Here is an 18,565-nt window from a genome sequence, read left to right on the forward strand (position 1 = left end):
GGCAGAGGCAGGCGGATTTCTGAGTTCGAGGCCAGCCTGGTCTACAGAGTGAGTTCCAGGACAGCCAGGGCTACACAGAGAAACCCTGTCTCGAACTCCCCCCCCCGCCCCCCCAAAGGAAAAAAGTTTCATAGCAAAAAACTATAAGTAGAAAATAATTCTCCCTGCTCAGGGAGAGACTCCCTGCTCAGGGAGAGACTGTGCAGGCAGAAAAGCAATAGGACTGGATGTGGACGTCTGTAAAACCCCCACCAAATTCACATGCTCTGAGGATTTCCACACACCTCCACCGCTGGCAGCCAGCAGAGCCTGGGGTAACGAGCGTTCCAAGGCGAAGAGAGGAACTAGCAAATCAGAGCAGAAAAGGAAAGTGACTCCAGGGAACAAGGGCTTCAGCTCCAATAAATGAGCCAATGCTGATGAGATGAAATTTACATTTAAGTCACAAAGTTGCTGGGCCTGGATTGTAAGTGTTGGACAATAAAGCCATTTGAAAACATCAAAAAAAAAAAAAAAAGAAAAGAATTAAGATAATATAAATGGTCTAGAGACTTTCCTGCTTTAAAGGGAAGCAGTAGGCAGTAGGAGGCATCTGGATAGCTGAGGCTGAGGACCCGTGTTTATTTCACCATGGGTTCCATTTTCTTGGCCATTTGCCCTGTGAACATTGACCGTCCTGAGAGCTCATGACCTCTTTACCCCAAGAAGAATTCATGTTTCTTTGCCAGCCCTTCTGAAATCAGAGGGCGCTGTCACTACTTTTGTCCTGTCATCCTGGATCTCCAGGGAGGCAGGCTTTTCCTTCCTAAACCTCGGTCCTAGCTCGTCCTTAGCTGACCCCAGAGTGCTTCCGGCCACACCTTCTAGGCTTGGACCTCAGGCCAAGTCTCCTGCCTAGGCAGAGGTGAGACTGGAGCTGAGCGTCTGGGAGCTGCGGTGGCGGGACTCTGGTTACCGTCCAGTCTCGCTCTCCATGTGGCTGTGCCAAACAGGCTGGGCAGCTGCTGTTGCCCTTGGAGGAGCTACAGGCAGCTCTCAGGAAAGGAGGGCCCCAGGGAAGTAGAGCATCGTCTCTGCCACCAAGGTAAAGAAAAGCTGTGTGATGTTGGAGTAATAGACTTGGGAGCGTCCTTCTGCTAGTCACCTCTGGTCCTCTGCCCGACTGTACCCTGAATCTCCCTGCCTCCCCTTATGGCCTAAGCGCTGTGCTCATGTTGCTAGGTGGGAATGGGAACAGCTCTAGGCCTTCTGCCCACCTGGGGCCGGTCAATGTGGTAGCTCACTCGGCTGCACACTGGGTCTCCTCCAGGGACACACTGGGTTTGGGGAATGGTAGGGTGGGCTTTGACCTTTTTGGTCAAGAGTTGTGGGAAGCTCTGATGAAAAGATTGCCCATCAGGATTGGTTGTCACAATGTGAAAGAAGAAGCAAAACGTATCTTGGTTTGCTGATGAGATGGTCTAAGAAAAGTTGAGTGGCTGTGGCCTGCACGGGGAAACTCTCATCTGTGCCCAGTCCAATCTTTTTTATCCCATTGTGTTGGAGATGGTGCCAAGGGCTTTGTGTATGCTAGACAAGTGCTTTGACACTCAGCTACATCCCCAACCCCAAAGTGTCCTCTGGTTGGGTGGCCAAGGTGGAAATGGCCTGAGATGCAGAGATCTGTCACTCCTGAATATTAAGGGCCATTTGGGATTGCTTTTGTGGAACTGCATCTGTCCCAGCTGAGAAGTGTAGATAGAATGGAATCTTCCCCCTCAAAGGTTTTTTTGGTCTAGCTCTAGGCTATGCTGCTGACACTGTCAAGAGCAAGGATGATTGGGAAGATGGCTCAGTTGATAAAGGTTTCTCCTTGAGGCAGAAGGGCTGGAGTTTCACCCTCAGAGCTTGTGAAACCCTTAGGCACAGTGTAATTCCAGTGCTAAGGGGATAGAGACAGCGGGATCCTTGGCTCTAAAAAAAGTAGGAGAGAAGTTGGATAGCTCCAGAGTTGGTCCTCTGGGCTCCACATGTATGTGTATGTACAACTACACTCTCACACAGAGACAGAGACAGACAGACAGACAGACAAAGAGAGACAGATAGAGAGACAAAGAGAGACAGACAGACAAATAGAGACAGACAGACAGACTGAGAGAGAGGAGGAGGCAGCAAGGGAGCATGAGAGAGTGATCCAATATGAACAAAGTCCAATGATATGTATGAAAATGTCATAATTAGACTTATTATTTTGTATGCTAACTAAAAAGGTAAAGAAAAAATTTATTCTGCCTGAACACCTACCAGTTGTATTGTTTTATTCAATATGTATGTATCTCAGAGATATGAACTGAATTGACAAAAATTCTATATGAAACTGCATGAATTCCCCTTTAAAAAATATGCTTGTCTGAACAGTGATCTATCCCAAGTCTACCTTATAAGTATATCAACTTCATTTAACTAACTTTCTTGGACTAGGGAGGCATCTCGGTCAGTAAAATGCTTGGCCTGCAAGTGTGAAGTTCTGAGTTTGATCCTAAAACTCTTTAAAAAAAAAAAAAAAACTTTAGTAGTAAATGCTTGTAATCTCAGAGCTAGGGAGGCGGAGGCAGGGGGATCCCTGGAACTCATTGGCCAGGCAGCCTAGCTTATTAGGTGAGTTCCAGATCAGGGAGAGATACTGTTTCAAAAAATAAAAAATAGAGAATGACTAGGGAAGATATCCAACTATGACTACTGGCCGCTCTATGCACACACACACACACACACACACACACACACACACGCACGTACATCATCAGTAAATGCAAGAACATATACACACAGTGTTGTGTGATGGATTTTTTTTTCCTGGAGAGATGCACCACATTACCACCGGTCTCCTCAAAAATAAAGAACTCATAGAGGACCAAAGTGACAGCTCTAACGATGTCTAACTTGCTGAGGCAATGGCTTTCTTTGGGTTAGGAATGGCTGAGGTGACTTACAGGGAGTAGGGATGAGTCAGGAGCAGATGCAGCACCAAAGCCCACCCTGGTCTGCAGCCCTGGAGCTCCCTGGGAAGCCAGCAGGAGGCTGACAATCCAAGAATTCTCTTCCCTGGGAGGGAGCTGGGAGAGTTTTCCAAGTTTGTGTTCTAGACATGTGATGTCATTCTTGTTTACCTCCTGAAGCTCACAGCCTACTCCTCCCTCCTGGAGCGAGTGCCTCGGTTTGGAGGAGACTACCAGACAACACTAGGTCATACACTGACTTACCCTTTGGCTTTCAATAGTTAATATTTGACTAGGAAACCATTCCCAGGACCAAGGCCTGAGCATGGCCGTCTATAAACAACGTAACTAAAACTTGATTCATTTAAGTGAGACAAGAGATTAGGGAAGTTTCCTGTTTCAAAGCGAATCAGTCCTATAACCATAAAGTGTCTCACGTCCTTCTAGAGAAGTTGAATGTGGCCCCTGCAAACCATCTCTTCTCCCGCAAACCAGGAGAAACTAAAGCAAAGCAAATCCCTGGAGAGCACGCGTGCCAGACTGAAAAATCCATCAACATTATTTCCCAAGGCAGTAGTCAGTTTAAACATCTGGACCAGCACTGAATGACGCAGAGGCCACTAGGAAGGACAAGGCTGGCCCGCTTTCAAAGTATGCGAACCCTTTCTGGTTTTTCCGAGATGGGGGTCTTACTATGTAGCACTGGCTCATCTAGAACCATGTAGAAGTGTTGTAGGTAGAAACAGATAAAGAAATGTAATATATCTCAAAGGAGTAAAAGACAAGGTGTACTCTGGAGCAGACATGAGTGACCGACCATGCCCCAGGAACACAGATTTAGGTCACTCCACCGTGGCTCGGCATTTTACCCACCGTTGTCCTGAGAAGGAAATGTGGGAGTGTGGGAAAACAAGGGCCAGCTGCCTCAGTGCCCGTGTTCTTCCCAGAGACAACAAAGAACTGAGTACTCAAAGGAGTAAAAATGGGCATTTACTGAGACAGATAAGCATTCATTCATTGACTTTTTTTTTTTTGATTGAAAAATTTTATTGGAAGCATGCTGTCAGGAAGGGTGGTATCTTCAGAGCCAAGTGGTCTCTGAACTGGTCCTTATAGGCTCCCCGGACTGTTGTGTCCTTTGATCCCTTGTGACCCTCCCTCCCTCATGGATTGTTGGTGATATTGGTCCGTGAGGACAAAGGGAGCAGAGACTATTGACTGGGGGGGGGTGGGGGTGGGGCGTGGGGGCTCAGAGCCCTGTGAATACATGTGGTGAAGAAGAAAGACACAAGGGACCAGCTGCAGGGAGGCAGATCAGCTTCACTTGGGTGATTATGTAATTTGGGGGGGATGGGGTGGGGTAGAAACATCCAGGATGGACAAAGGTCATTGGTTGAAGACTTAAAGTACTGAAATGCCTCATTACCATGGGGAAGCATTTCAGGAATCCCAGGTGCCAGCTGAATGCATTCTCATCAGGAGAAAGGAAGTTGAACCTGCTCTCTAATTCTGCAGGTAGAGGTGTATGTGTGTGGGGGGATGTTGCACCCCCAAAAAAAGTTGGGGAAGGAGAAGCCCTACCAATGAAGGGAGTCCCCATATTCCACCGAGCTCAGAGGCTATCCAGACGATGGAAGACTTTGATCTTAATTAGCAGAGTTTTCCTACAATCCCTCTCCTCACATTTCATTTCCTTGGCTCCAACAGAAAATACCCACAAACAGATGGTCTTACTTGACTGAACTAGTCAGAACAATACATGTCCAGTGAGTGGCTTTGGCTTGATAGGTGGTCCTGGATGATAACGGGTGGGCTTGTTGGTTGAGCACTTTCTAGATGTTCTGTGAGATGATCTCTGTCCCAGGTAGCAATGCTAATTTCTTTCTCCTACCTTTTTTTCCTGACTGCCTACTCCTTACTAACTCCTCACAGAATCCAGCCATAGCCTAGAGGCAGGGGAGAGAGCTTGGGTAGACTAGCCATCAGGGACATCTCACATACCCCATGGCTGGCTGCCTTTAACTAGCTCTTTACCCTCCTGTCTGCTTGGAAAAGCACATGACTCCCTCTACAGGGCCGTCCATAGTGGACATAGACCTCAAGGCCTCGTGGATTAGTTCCTTCTTTCACGTAGAGACAAACTGGCAAACAACTTTATTCTGGCCCACAGTTCCAAATAAATTTACTGGCCCACAGTAAATACAGCCTGTCATGGCAGGACAGGCACGGCAGCAGGAGCAACAGGAAGCTGTGGGCTACATTTTAGCCACATTCAGGAATCAGATGAATGTTCACACTCAGCCACTTTACTCTTAGTATTATATTTTAATTATAAAGCCTTACTCCATTTATTTATTTGTGTATATGTGTATATCAGTCAGAGTTCTCTAGAGGAATAGAACTGACAGAATACATTTATATTAAAATGGTTTTTATTAATGTGGCTTATAGATTGTTGTCCACATAGTTCAACTATGGCTGTCTTGTGACTGAAAGGCCACAAATCCCATAGTTGGGCAGTGTTGGAGCCCTGAAGAAGTAAATTGTAATACCAGCGAAGCAATGCCTCAGCAGCAGGACTGAAGAACCTGGCACCCAGAGGGAGGGCAAGCAGGCAAAAAGCAAGATTCCTTCTTGCCGGTCCTTTAATGTATCCTGCCACCCAGATTAGGGGTGGGTCTTCCCACCTCAAATGGTCCAGTTAAGAAAATTCTTCACAGTGGTGTCCAACTACCTAGGTTTTGGTTGATTCTGTAGCCAGGTTGACAACCAAGATTAGCCACCACAGAATGAATATGTGTTCGGATAATCATGAGCCATGGTTCCTTTATGGAGGTCAGGAGACAACTTAGCAGGGTTAGTGCCTCTGCCTTGTGGGCTCTGGGGACAGAACCCAGTTTGTCAGGCACCTTTACCCACTGCCACATCTTGCTGGCCACACTCATCTTCTCCTTTTAGTTCAGTCTGGAAACTCATTCACGGAATGGGACTTGCCCAGAGATCAGCTTCCACGGTGATTCTAGAATTCCATCGTGTTGACAAGATTAATGAGCACATTAATTAATGGAAGGGCTACAAAATCCCGCTCAATCTCTTCATGCAGGACTCTCGATAGGGGCTGGAGGAAGCCAACCGAGGCTCTTAGAGTTCTCGTCATCTTCATTTTACTGGTCTAGCATGGTGCCTAGAATTCCATCAGTCTTTGAGCATCCCTGAACAGCACTGGGCTCAGGCCTGACGAGAGGAAACATGGTTAGGGGTAATCAGGAGTCTCTTCTGTCTTCTCTGGGGTGCATCTGCCCTAAGCCGCTGCTCTGCCCCTGGTGAGCTTCTGCACCTGCATTTCCTCCTGGGACCACCCCTCATGTCACTCTGTCCTGTCCTTGACCTCAGACATCTCAGAGCCCACCTGGGCTCTTGTCTTTGAGTCACAGCACTCAGTATGTGATCCAAGCCTCTCTCTGAGTGCCCAACATCTCCATCTCCTCAGGCTAGAGACAGTGCAACACCACTCCTGTCCCTTGGCTTCACAGAGCTGTGCGTTTCTCCTCCACTCAGGGCAGTTACTACTGCCCTGCTGCCTTCTGGGCTCAGCCTGTCTCTAGGGTACCTGTTCCCCTTCCTCTCTGGTAGGTTGGGTTCGGAGCCCTCACTCTCCTGGGCCTGCCCTTACCCATCTCAGATCATTTCCTGTCCTTGGAAATAGAAGCCAGCGTTCCCTAGCTTCTTAGATCTGTGGTGCCCTGCAGGGTCGTGGATAAAGGGGAAAGAGGGGAGTGGGAGAGAGCCCGCGTCCCGCCAGAGTTCCAGTGCTTTGGGCAGGAGGATACGGGAGGACTGCGCGCGCTCCCCCCCCCCCCGTGGGTGTCTGGTTGTGTTAAGCCAAGGACCCCACACGGCGGGTGGTGGACAAGGGGCAGCCCCAGGTACCAGGTTCTCAGCCTCGGGCATCCTACGCTGGATACAGCGGAGGAGCTGAGAACAAAATAGGGGCCTCGGAGTGACACTCGGCCCCGGGGATGAAGGCAGGTGAGGGCAGGGGGAGAGGGGACGCTGGATGGTTCCCACGCCAGCGAGTCTTTGGTCAGGTCCATGGCTAGAGCACAGGATGGCCTTCTGGCTAGACATGGCTCATTAGGGCAAAGCCTATCCCATCGTTCAAGCACGTTGAGCCTTGAAGATCAGAGACAGTCTGTGATTTTAAAGCTTTATTGTAGAAAGGCAGGGAGGAAGGAGAGAAGGTAGAAAGAGATAGGGAGAGGCCGGCCATGGCCACGTGGAGAGAGGAGGAAGGGAAAGAGAGAAACAGAGATAGTAAGAAAGGTGAAAGCTTAAGAGAGAGAGAGGAGGGGCCAAGCAGCCCCTCTTATAGTGGGCTGGGCTATCTTGCTGTTGCCAGGTAACTGTGGGGAGGAGCATACCTGGATATAGTCAGGTAACTGTGGGGGTGGAGTCTAGCCAAAATGCCAGAAGCTTGGGACATTGTCTTCGCGACTGATAGCCACAGACCTCTCCTGTGGGGGCTGTGGGGGCAGTAACTTTGACAGGAGCCAGGGGTCCAGGAGACATGATCGATCGCCATCCGTTCCATGTGGGTGGAAGTTCAAGACCTAAGCTCGACTGGAGACCAGGCTGTCTGTGCATAGCCCGTTGCCCCACAGTGCCCCTGTCTTTTTCTTCGCATGTGTCTGTATGGATGCAGGTTTTCTGCTCACAGAGACATCCTCAGGGATCCATTTAACCCTAAGGTTGAACTTGTACCTGAATCAAAGCTTCCACATCTGGGATAGAGTTCTGAGTTCATATTTCCTGCTTCCTCCCGCTTCCCAACACAAATCGCATCCCTACTAAACATACCTTCTCCCTCTTGTCTACTTTTAAACTCCACCGATGTCCAGGAAAGCCACCTCTACTCCCACAGCTTCCTCTTCCATGTACACACGCATGTAACACACCAACAAATGCATGTGACACACCAGCACATGAATGTCATGCCCAGCAAGGGCCATGCCCACATCTACATCTACAGCAAATTCTAACAGTTGCAAAATGCTGTGCCTGATCCCTTTGCTTCCTGACCCAAGACAGCATACATTCCATGCAGGATGTGCCCAGTAGCTATTAATCAGGATGTCCCAGTGTCCACTGTGTCCCCATGATAGGAGCTAGTCCCATTTGGAAGCTCTGTATCTCTAGTGGGGCTAAGTAAAACCCTTTGAGTAGCAGGCAAACAGATGACCCTAGATCCATAGGCAGATCCCTGCATGCCCACACCATCCAACAATCACACAATGTCCCTGTGTGGTGTGTGTGGTGTGTGAGCATTTCAAGTGGGAGGAAGGTGGCCAGGTGAATGCATACAGAGGCCCGAGGAGGACAATGGGTGTTTAAGGAATCATTCTCCGCTCTCTTCCTTTTATATGGGGTCTCTCATGGGGCCTGGAGCTAGACTGGCAGTCAGTAAGCCCCCGGTGGTCCTCTTGCCTCTGCCCTCACCAACACTGGGGTTTCAGGCACACAGGACCAACTCCAACTTTTAACACAGTGGGGATTTGAACTCAGATCCTCATGCTTTTGCCATGAACCATCTTTCCAGGCCCTGTCTTTGACTTTTTACTCTCATTGATTCCCACAAGTCCTTGCTTGATTAAACCACTCAGAAGTCAATTTCTGCTCAGTCTTAGATACTGACTCCTCTGGGTGGACAATTGTGGAAACACTTCTTCTAACACTGGCAGAGGAAGCACAGGATCTTTCACACTTTGTGTTTAACCAACACTCAAACTACAACCTGGCAGAAAAAGCCAAAACAAATGCTAAACTAAACAAAACAAACAAAAACAAAAACCAACCAAACAAAAAGTAACCCAAAACTGTGGAACCTGCTCTCTGGTGATATGAGGTACCTGAGAACGGTTCTCAAAGCAGAAATTCCCTACAGCTTTTATATCACCACATAATTTTAGGACTGTTAATCTCCTTTTATCAGTAGTGCTTCACTATAGACAGGAGTCTGGCTTTGATTTTTATTATGAAATACTGAGGACTGGCTCAGTGGGTGGTGTGCTTAGCTAGAATGTGCAAAGCCCGGGGTTCCATCCTGGGCTTTGTATAAACTGAGTCCCTTTCTGTAATCCCAGCAGTGAGAGGCAGTGGGAGGAGCATCAGGAGCTCAGGTCATTCTTGGTACATAAAAGGATGTTTGAGGACATCATGAATTACATGAAACCTTGTCCAAAATAAATAAACTGCGCGGTGTTCAGGAGAGAGAGCACTGGTGTTAGGTCTAAAGGCAGACTAAACTCATCAGACAGAAAAGATACCCTGGACCTTGTCCTCTCTGAGAGGGGACAGCACAGACTAGGGGAGACCCTTAATGCCCCGGGAGGCAGTTGGTGCCTAGAAATGTCTTGGAGGCATAAATCGGCTGTTTTTCCAGCCTGGGGCAGCTGCGCGAAATCCAAGGAAGTGCGCGCGCGTGCGTGCGTGCGCGCTCGCTCGCTGGCTCTGGCGGTCCCAGTTTTGCCTCCCTAACACCCTTAAAAGTGTCTCAGGGTGGAGGTGGGGGAGAGTGTGGGGAGGGTGGATGGGGTGGAAGGGAGGGTGAATGGGGGTGGGGTGCGAACTTGTGCATGTTTATTATAACTTCATTCCCTTTAAAAGGAAAAGTATGCCCGGAATCCGGGAGGTGGCAACAGAGTCCGGGTAGTGAGGACGTGACCGACCCACTCAAGTCAGGAGTCTTTAGTGTCAGTCTCTAGTGTTCCCAGGGTTGACACTAGCTTCGGCATCCCCTGTGCCCCTTTAGGCTGTCCCCTGCACTCCTCATCTCAGCTGCAGGCTGGGTGGAGCCGCCCTCGCGGTTTGGGCGTGTTCTTCCCTCTGCCTGGACCGGACCGTAAGTCCTCTGTCAGGAACACAGCGAGTGGACTGCTGACCGGTGCTAGGCGCGCGGCCACCATGACGGGAAGGTAACAGATGTCTTAAGTTACGGGTGCAGGGGTGACATGGTCCCGGATAGATGCGGGACAGCGGATCCTGGCGGGAAGTCTCGCGGCCCCATGGCTCCCAGGCTGCAACCCCTCTGGGACTGAGAGGGTCCGGCAGGGGGTCCCATTTTCTTCCTCTAGGGAGTGTGTGGGCTTGACAGGTGTAGTTCTACCGCCAGTGATCCCCTCGGGGCGACCCAGACCAGGGACTTGCCTGAAGTCACCAGCCACCTGCAGAGGAAACGCCTTAAAATGTAGCTGGAGAGCACTGGACTTAATAGTCAGTCTAGAGCCTTCTATTGCCTTCTCTGGGGGTGAGGGATGTTTAGATACCTGTGGGGAACTGTCTCTCTAAACCCTAAGTGTAGTGGCTGGGTGATACCCCTCCAGCCTGCCCTGGGTAGGGATCTCAGGTCTCTGTGTACAGCTTCAAGACTATTCAGATTCCAGAGGTGGGCCAGAAGTCCATGAGAGTCCAGCTAGTTTTGGTCTCTGTAGTTACTTCTGGAACATGGCGTGTGTGGCTCAAAGCTGGGCTGGAAGGTATGGTCCCCGGGCTCAGGACCCTCTTCTAGCCAAGAGCTGGCAGAAAGCTTTCTCTGTGCTGTGCCTTGCTGCACCGGTGCTCCTGGGGAGCCCTGTCCCTTTTGCATTCTTCTTTAGGAAAGGGTCCCAGGTCCTGGGAGTCAGGGCAACACCCCGTGGTTGTGGGGTAGTGGTCTGAAGATCCCTTGAGGCCCATAACGGTATTCTGCCTCAGGGACACATTGCTGCTGACCACGACTGAAGGTGTGGCTGGGAGTCCTTGGGTAGCCCTGGATTCAGAAACACTATGTACCCTGTCATGGTGTGAGACCCGCCCTTCCCTCTTGCTTTCCAGTGCTTCCTCCCCAGCCTCAGCCCCGGGTGTTCCCTCAGTGGGAAGACTGTTCTCATGGGCTGCTTCTTTGTGCAGCGTAAAGCAAGGACCTGTCCCACCCCAGGAAGGTGGTAAGGGTCTTCCCACAGACGGCTGTGGTCCCTTGCCTCCCCACCCCAAAGTCCCTGGCAGAAATCCTTACCAACGTCTTGGCTCCATACCCTCAGCCCTCAGCTCTGAAAGAAAAGCAGCCACAGAGTCAGGCACCCAACCATATCCTAAGCCGAAAGTGGGGTCTGGAGTAGAGACATGAGGCACCTGTTAAGCTCAGGACCCTTAGCCTTTTCTGGACTGGTCTGACATGGGCAGCCAGCAAGGAGAAAATTCAGGAAGGTTTTGGTGGTGGGAGAGGAGATCAGAAGATCTGCTGGCTACGGGGGTCACATGGGGACAAGGAGCTCTTTTCTGTTCCGGGTACAATTGCTCACTCCCAGAGGACAGACATGGAGGCCACAGCAGCACAGGAAATGGCCACAGTGCTCCTCCTCAGAGATGCCATCTTTGAACATTTTGGTGATTCTCTTCAGTTGTTATCTTCGAGCATTTCCTTGCTCATATGTTTTTAAGCATCTGTGAGATGCCACTGTCCAGCACAGGTTCCAGGCTTGGCTTCCCTTCCTTGCACACACACAGATCCTAGATAAGCTGGCCTAGGAGGAGCAGAGCTGACTCAGACCTTGCAGTGGGTGAGTCTCTTCTTGGCCTGGGAACTATGGCGGTTCTTTAGCTTCATGTCATACACTCTGTGTCCATTGCCTCGGTGAGGCAGGGCAGGTCTTCATGCCTGGATCCTGGCCCCACTACCAGTCCTTCACGCTGCTTGGAGCCATACTGTACCTCGGATACACCTTCTCTGCTCACACCCCTTGGGACCCTACTTGTCACTACTCCCCTGGACATTGGCAGGCAAGAGCAGAGGGATGGCTGCGGGAAGCCACCAGAGAGGACCTGGAATAGCATCCTTTGTAGATGCACCCGTTGGCACTGTGCAGAGAAAGGGTTGCAAGGAGACAGGGAAGACAAACAGGAAGCCAACAGCCAGGGAGACAGGAGAAGATGGAGTCTCGAGACAGGGTCAGGGCTTCCTGGAGGCGGAGTGGACAGGATGTATCATATCCACAGCTGTTTCTCAAGAGCCACCTCACTGCTTCATCTTAGCATGCTGCTGCTGTTGTGGGTCACTCTGGGACGCCTCACTCCCACCGCTCTCACCCCTTGCACTGTCTCGCTTTAGCCTGTCACAACAGCAAGCTGCCTGGTTCTGGCCAGCTCTGGGCTAGTGCTGTGGCTGTGGCNGTAGCTGTAGTTGTGACTTTTCCATTGGTAGCATGCTCTGCAGACATAACTGCTGACACCCAGGACAAACTTATTTGCTCCACCAGCACTGTTTTATCATTGTTGTCGTCTGTTGCTCTGGTTTTAAGACTCTCCAGAGACCCAGTGGAAGGCCATTGCCCATTTGCCACCCCCACAGCCCCTGGAGCTTCAGCTCAACACAGATCTTGCCACATTTACCTTTGAGTGACAGTACAGACCCATCCTTCTGTTCTCCCTTCTCTTAACCCCCTTGGATTGCTTTAACATTTATTGAACCTGATTTGCATGCCCATCTAAATCATGCAGAATGACAGAGACTCTCCTACTGCCCCACCATTGGGCTCAGAAAAGCCACTAAAACCTTTAACGGTTCCGACTGAATGGACTTCATAACTCTGATGAACAGTTTTACTTGGACTGCTAATCTTCTCATCAAATACTGAATCTCTCCTGCACACTTCTCTCCATAATGTCTGTTCTTCCTCTATCTCTCCCAATCAGTGACTAGTTTCCCTCCTATTGCTTTAGGTTATGCAGTCTTTGTCTCAAAGGGCATGGGAGATTCTATTATTCAGTTTCTTTTCTTCCACAGCGTCGACAGGGTTTCTCTGTGTTGCCTTGGCTGTCCTGGAACTCACGTTGTAGACCATGCTGGCCTCGAACTCAGAAATCCACCTGCCTCTGCCTCCCAAGTGCTGGGATTAAAGGTGTGTGCCACCACCGCTCGGCTTCTCATTGCTTATTTAAAAGGCTTTCTCACTTCATGCAGCTCAAACACAGTTTCCTGGTCATCACGGTCTCCTGTACTGAGCTTTTATTAATGTCCCCATCTGTGTGCTGAACCATAGAGTTTCCATTCTCTATTACAGCTTAAACAAGGGTCTCTTCTGTAGTCTCTCTCGTGTTCTTGTTCTCACTCTCTGATTCTTCCCGAGGGTTCCGTGTTTTTTGATCTTTGGAAGAGATCTTTAGCATAGGTATAATTTACACTCTCTTTGCCTTGCTTTCCGTAAGCTGTAAGAAAGATTGGCCAGCACTTTAACCTCATCCTCCCCTTCCCACTTTCCCAGTCGGAGGCTCCTGCAGAGGGTGTCTGTGCGCCTTTTCTCCACTGCGATTTACATGGGGCAAGTTTGTTTTTTCTGGGAAGATCACATGCCTCAGTCATATACTTTATTATACACACACACACACAGAAGGTCATGTAGCAGCTAGCACAGTCTGTCATGACTCTGCCCCACACGGTACTTGCAGGGTTCAAAGTCCATTTTCTAATGCATCTGCTGCTGTGGGGGGGCACTCCCTATACTTGCATGTTTGACTCTATTTAGCAAGGAGTCATACCACCCCACACCACACAGAGGAAGATGGCTACCTTGGCATTTCCCTCTGCCCCCCAAGGATGTTCTGCTTTTGGATGCTTTGGCTTTGGTTGTATGTTTTTCTGTCCACTGCAGGGAGCATGCAACTGGCGTTACAGGAAAGAGGTAGACTGTCCCAAGGTAGACAGTCTAGAGGGGTTGCTTCTCAGGTCTCCACCCTCGCACTGATAGTCCTCAGTTGTATGCCTATTCACACTGTCTGATCTTACCAGGAAAACACACACACACACACACACACACACACACACACACACACACAAATAAATAAATAAATAAATAAATAAATAAATAAATAAATAAATAAGACAGGCTGGCCTCCAATTCAGTTTGTAGTTAAAGATAAAGACCTTGATAACGACCTTGTGATCTGCCTGTTTCCACCTCGGGAGTGCTGGGGTTACAAGTGTGAGCCACCACATTCACATGTCCTTAAAATGATGTCTGAGAGTCCTGGGTTCTAGCATTTAAGGTTTCCACATGGGAGAGGCTGAGGTACTTGAGAGGCATAAACTTAAGATGACTGAGAAAACGCTCTGCCTAAGCTTCTCTATGTCAGAGAGCGGGTATGTGGGCATTTGGAGCCCTTTGTCTCCTCTGGACTCAGCCTCTAAATGCCCTTTAAAAAATATTTGTTGAATCAATCATTCTTGGGCAACTTTGGAATTGGCTGGCCTTGCAAATTATATTCTGGGCAGGGCTTGTTAATCAGTACCCGTTCTTTGTCTGGCTTTGCTGATGTGTGTTCCTGGCACCTGAATCCAGAAGGCTGGCCCTGTACAGTTGTCTGTTGACCGCTGGTTGTCAGGAACAATGGTAACTGGTTATTTAGGATCTTATCAGCCAGGCTCACAAGAACAGCTAAGAGTCCCATACTCTGCCTCTGCGTTAGTGAGTATGACAGCTCACCCAGCAGTGGCCATAGTTTACAGACTCTCCTAGGGTAGAGTCTCTGGGTGACAAGTCACTGTGTCACTCTACGAGTAAAAGTCATGAGGGCTTCTCTAAGTATTGACTTCAGGGTTTCTTTTAGAATGCTTGGCTAGTGTGTGTGTGTGTGTGTGTGTGTGTGTGTGTGTGTGTGTGTGTGTGCAGTCGTGGGCAATTGAATATGAGAGTGACTGTGTGGAACATGTACAGCAGTCAGAGGACAACCTTCGATGGCATTCCTCAGGCACCTTCCTGTTGTTTGTTTATTTATTTATTTAAGACAGGATCTCTTATTTGCATGGAAGTTTATCACATTGTCCAGAAGAGTTGGCAAGGGAGCTTCCAGAGATCTGTTTTTTGTTTTGTTTTGTTTTTTCTTTGTTCACTCCCCCCCCCCCACACACACTACCACCACTATGTCAGCACTGTGGGATTCCAAGTTGTGAACCACTGCGCTTGGCTTTTCAAATTGGTTTGGGGGGTCTGAACACAGGATGCAAGTTCTCGAAATAGCAAAGCAAGTGCTTTATCAACTCAACCATTCTCAAGTATGGACCCTTAGCCCTTGGTTGGCCAAGATCTTAGAGGGCAGGAGCCCAGGGTTTGGGCTTGAAGTTGGTGTGCATGCCGCAGACTCCCAGAGAAGGAAGCAAGGTGGCACTGCAACAAATGTGGGGCCTGCAGTTGTTGTAATAATAATAATAATAATAATAATAAATTCCTCCTCTTCCTCCTCTTTTTCCTTCTCTTCCTCCTCCTCCTCTTCTCTTCTCTTCTTCCCTTTCTTCTTTAACTTTTAGACAGGGTCTCATTTTGTGGCCCTGGTGGTCTGGAACTCATGATATAGACCAGGCTGGCCTTGACTGAACTCACAGAAATCCTCCTGTCTCAGCCTCTCAAGTGCTAGGATTAAAGGCATATGCCACCATGTCCTGCTTAGTTGGAAGTTTCTTAACCGGTCCAAGGATTCTTAAAGGGCGTGTACTCTCCACTTCCCACCGCAGTGTGCCCAAGAGCTCAGGCTCCCCACTGTACAGGGACAGACTGAAACCTGCCTAGTCCCCGCCCGTCCCCCAAACCACCACCCCTCCGCCTTGCCCGCCCAGCTTTCTGGGAGCTGGCTGTACAGAGAGCATCAGGAACAATATCCTTTCTATTTCAGATCTGACCCCGCTGCCCTTTAGCGATCCATAACTTGAGCTCCTGTCCCGCGGAGGAGGCTCCTATTGTTATGCCCTACCGGGGTGGGGGTGGGGGGTGGCTGATAGCAGCGGCTGGGCTACTGGCCAGGCAGGCTAGCTGGGTGGGAGCTGTACCTGCAGCTCCCCTGCTCTGGCCAAGCAGGGCTTGCAATGAGTTCAGGTAAATGGGGAGATGCTGGGCGGAGTTGCAGACAACAAAGGCCGGAAAAAGCTTGTACTTGCCTGCAGTACTTGCTTCGGAAACCCCTCCTCATCCTTCGGAGAGGCTGGCCACTCAAGGTACAGGAACTGGGCTGGGTTGGAGACAGGGAGCCGGCGCCACTTGTTGGGAGTTGGGTTTGTAGCTTGGATAGGTTAAGGCATCTTAGACCAGTTGTCCAGGCCATCCCTTAGGTGACTTTCAGATTGAGATTATTTAATGTTTATGAGACAGTCTCATGTGCCCCACGCTAGCCTTGGCTCACAATGTAGCCAAGGATGATTTGGGGTTTTTGATTCAGCCTCTACCTCTCAAGTAGTGGGATTACAGACTTGGTTTTATGCCAGGCTGAGGACTGAACCCAGGGCTTGGAGGATGTTAGGTAAGTGATCTACCAACTGAACCACATCCTCAGCTACTGAATGGGCGATTTTATTGCCCCTTCTTGGCCCCACGGGATAAAGACATCATTTACCAAATATGGCCGTGGTTTCAGCACAGGTTGACAGACTCTAAAGCTGTAACTGCTTGATTCCCCAGGAACTTGTCAGGGCAGAGAAGGAAGATGGGAACTCCAGGGTTTGGGAAAGTCCCCACAGTAGCTCAGAGGGTTAACCTGGGTGAGGAGGATTCTGGGAGTATCTCAGGAGAGAGAACAGAGGGCATGGTTCCTAGACATGGTCCCCGCGAGGCTATCTGGCTGGAAGAGACTTGTAGAAAGCTAGGGAGAGAGATCCATGAGGCTGTGGGTATAGGGTCACTGGCATTAGGGAACAAGTGGTCCCAGAGGAGAAGATGGAGGAAGTGTGGGGGAAGAGGACCTAGGGGTCGAGGTCACAGGTGGGCAGGCTAAGGACCTGATAACAGGATTGGCAAAGACAGCTGACATCACTTAGGTTCCTCTGAACTTCCTGCCAATGACAGGGAAGTTAGATAGGGGGCTTGAGGACTGAGCCCTGAACGAGGTCTTTATGGGGCTGGGGAGGTGACTCAGTTGATAAAGTGTGTGAGCAGGAGGACTTAAGGACCCCCATCACCCATCAACACAAAACAAAAAGGCCGACCTCTTGTCTGGGATCCCAGCACCAGGAGGGCAGAAATAAGCAGGGCTCTGCAGTAACTGGCCAGCCTAGATAAGCAGTGAGTTCCAGGTTCAGCAAGAAATTCTGTCTAAAAATAAGGTGGAGAAGGAATTGAGGAAAACATGTGACCTCAGCCTCTGACCTCCACACCCACAGGAAGTCAACCTCGCACGCCTGTGTGCACACACATCATCTTTGGCTGAGAACTGGGACAGAGGGAAGGTATTTCGTAGGCCGCAGAGACTCAGCCACTATCTGTATCAGTGGCTATCTGCAGAATGCCTGCCTTAGGCTGGTTCATCCTTGCGGGCCCACCACAGGCCAGCACAGGCCTAGGCAATCCCATTGCTCAGGTAGGGACCTGTGGTTTCACCTCGTGTGGCCTGCTGGAATGGAGCCCTCCCTGGTCAACCTTGGTTGTGTATGGTATGAACTGTGGGGCCAGGGTACAGGTGAGAATGACCTCAGGATGGATGTGACAAACACCTTGACCATGGCACGAGGAGGGCTGTGGGTTCAATAAAGAAACCTGGGCCCCAGCAAGATCCTAGGAGTGTGCACGTGCATACACATGTTATGCAATGCCTGATGTTGGATTTCTTAGGACTTCATAATAACGTATGCTGGTTCTCTGTTGTGATAGGTATGACATATTTGAGGTGTTCTTGATTAAAAAATAATAATAATAAAAAGGAACCAAGCTGCTGAACCAAAAGGGTATAAAGGCTCCTTAAGAAGCTGTATAGTCCCTCGTGCCCTCGCCCCGCGACTACACCTACCGCGATATGGCGCGACTACGAGCATCCTAGCGGAGGCTCCTACCGCGACCCCTTCGACAGCTACGGGGACCCTCTTGGCGCCGGACCTGCCGGAGGTCCACCGCCATCTTACGGCGGGGGCCGCTAGGACGAGTACCGAGGCTGCTCGCCCCACGGCTATGGTGGCCGCGACAGCTACCGCAGCGAGCGCTACTCGAGTGGCCGTGAGCGCGTGGGTAGGCCCGAGCGCGGGCTGCCGCCGTCTGTAGAACGCAACTGCCCGGCGCCGCGCGATTCCTACAGCCGCTGGGCCGCCGGGCGCCCCCGAGGGGCGGAGGCCGCGTGGGAAGCCGCCTGGAGCGAGGGACAGGGAGGCCGGAGCAGGTACTGAGCCCGCTGGCCTCAGGACTGGCATCGGAAGTCAAGTTTCCTGGTAACTCATCCAAGGACTAGTCCTAAGAAGAGTTGTTTTTCTTGTTTTTACCGTTTTAAGATTTTTTTCCCCCACTTGTTAACTTCCTCTGCATTTTTATGCATTTGCGAGGGAAAATAAAAAGTTAAAACTCGTTTAATTTCATTTTGGAATTGTTAAACGTTTCAACAAGCTCGTGTTAAAAGGAAAAAGAAGAAGAAGAAGAAGAAAGAAGAAGAAGAAGAAGAAGAAGAAGAAGAAGAAGAAGAAGAAGAAGAAGAAGGAAGAAGAAGGAAGAAGAAGAAGAAGAAGGAAGAAGAAGAAGAAGAAGAAGAAGAAGAAGAAGAAGAAGAAGGAAGAAGAAGAAGAAGAAGGAAGAAGAAGGAGAAGAAGAAGAAGAAGA

At 49.9% G+C, this 18,565-nt stretch overlaps 1 protein-coding gene across 2 annotated transcripts in view; it reads left to right on the plus strand.

Annotated features, from left to right (window-relative positions):
* The first annotated feature begins 743 nt into the window (after positions 1 to 743).
* The window catches only part of Lims2 (LIM zinc finger domain containing 2), a 36,992-nt gene continuing 19,170 nt past the window's right edge, over positions 744 to 18,565 (plus strand). Inside the window, exon 1 of one of the 2 annotated variants that reach the window (XM_021150278.2) lies at positions 744 to 1,084. Coding sequence is in view for 1 of the 2 variants with exons in the window: in XM_021150277.2 (XP_021005936.1) it covers positions 9,936 to 9,946 (11 nt within the window). In the remaining variant the exon portion in view is untranslated. Of the gene's footprint in view, positions 1,085 to 9,637; positions 9,947 to 18,565 lie in introns of those variants that run through there. The other variant, XM_021150277.2, reaches the window with a different exon arrangement.

Source organism: Mus caroli, chromosome 18, assembly GCF_900094665.2.
Source record: "Mus caroli chromosome 18, CAROLI_EIJ_v1.1, whole genome shotgun sequence".
NCBI classification, from domain to species: domain Eukaryota; kingdom Metazoa; phylum Chordata; class Mammalia; order Rodentia; family Muridae; genus Mus; species Mus caroli.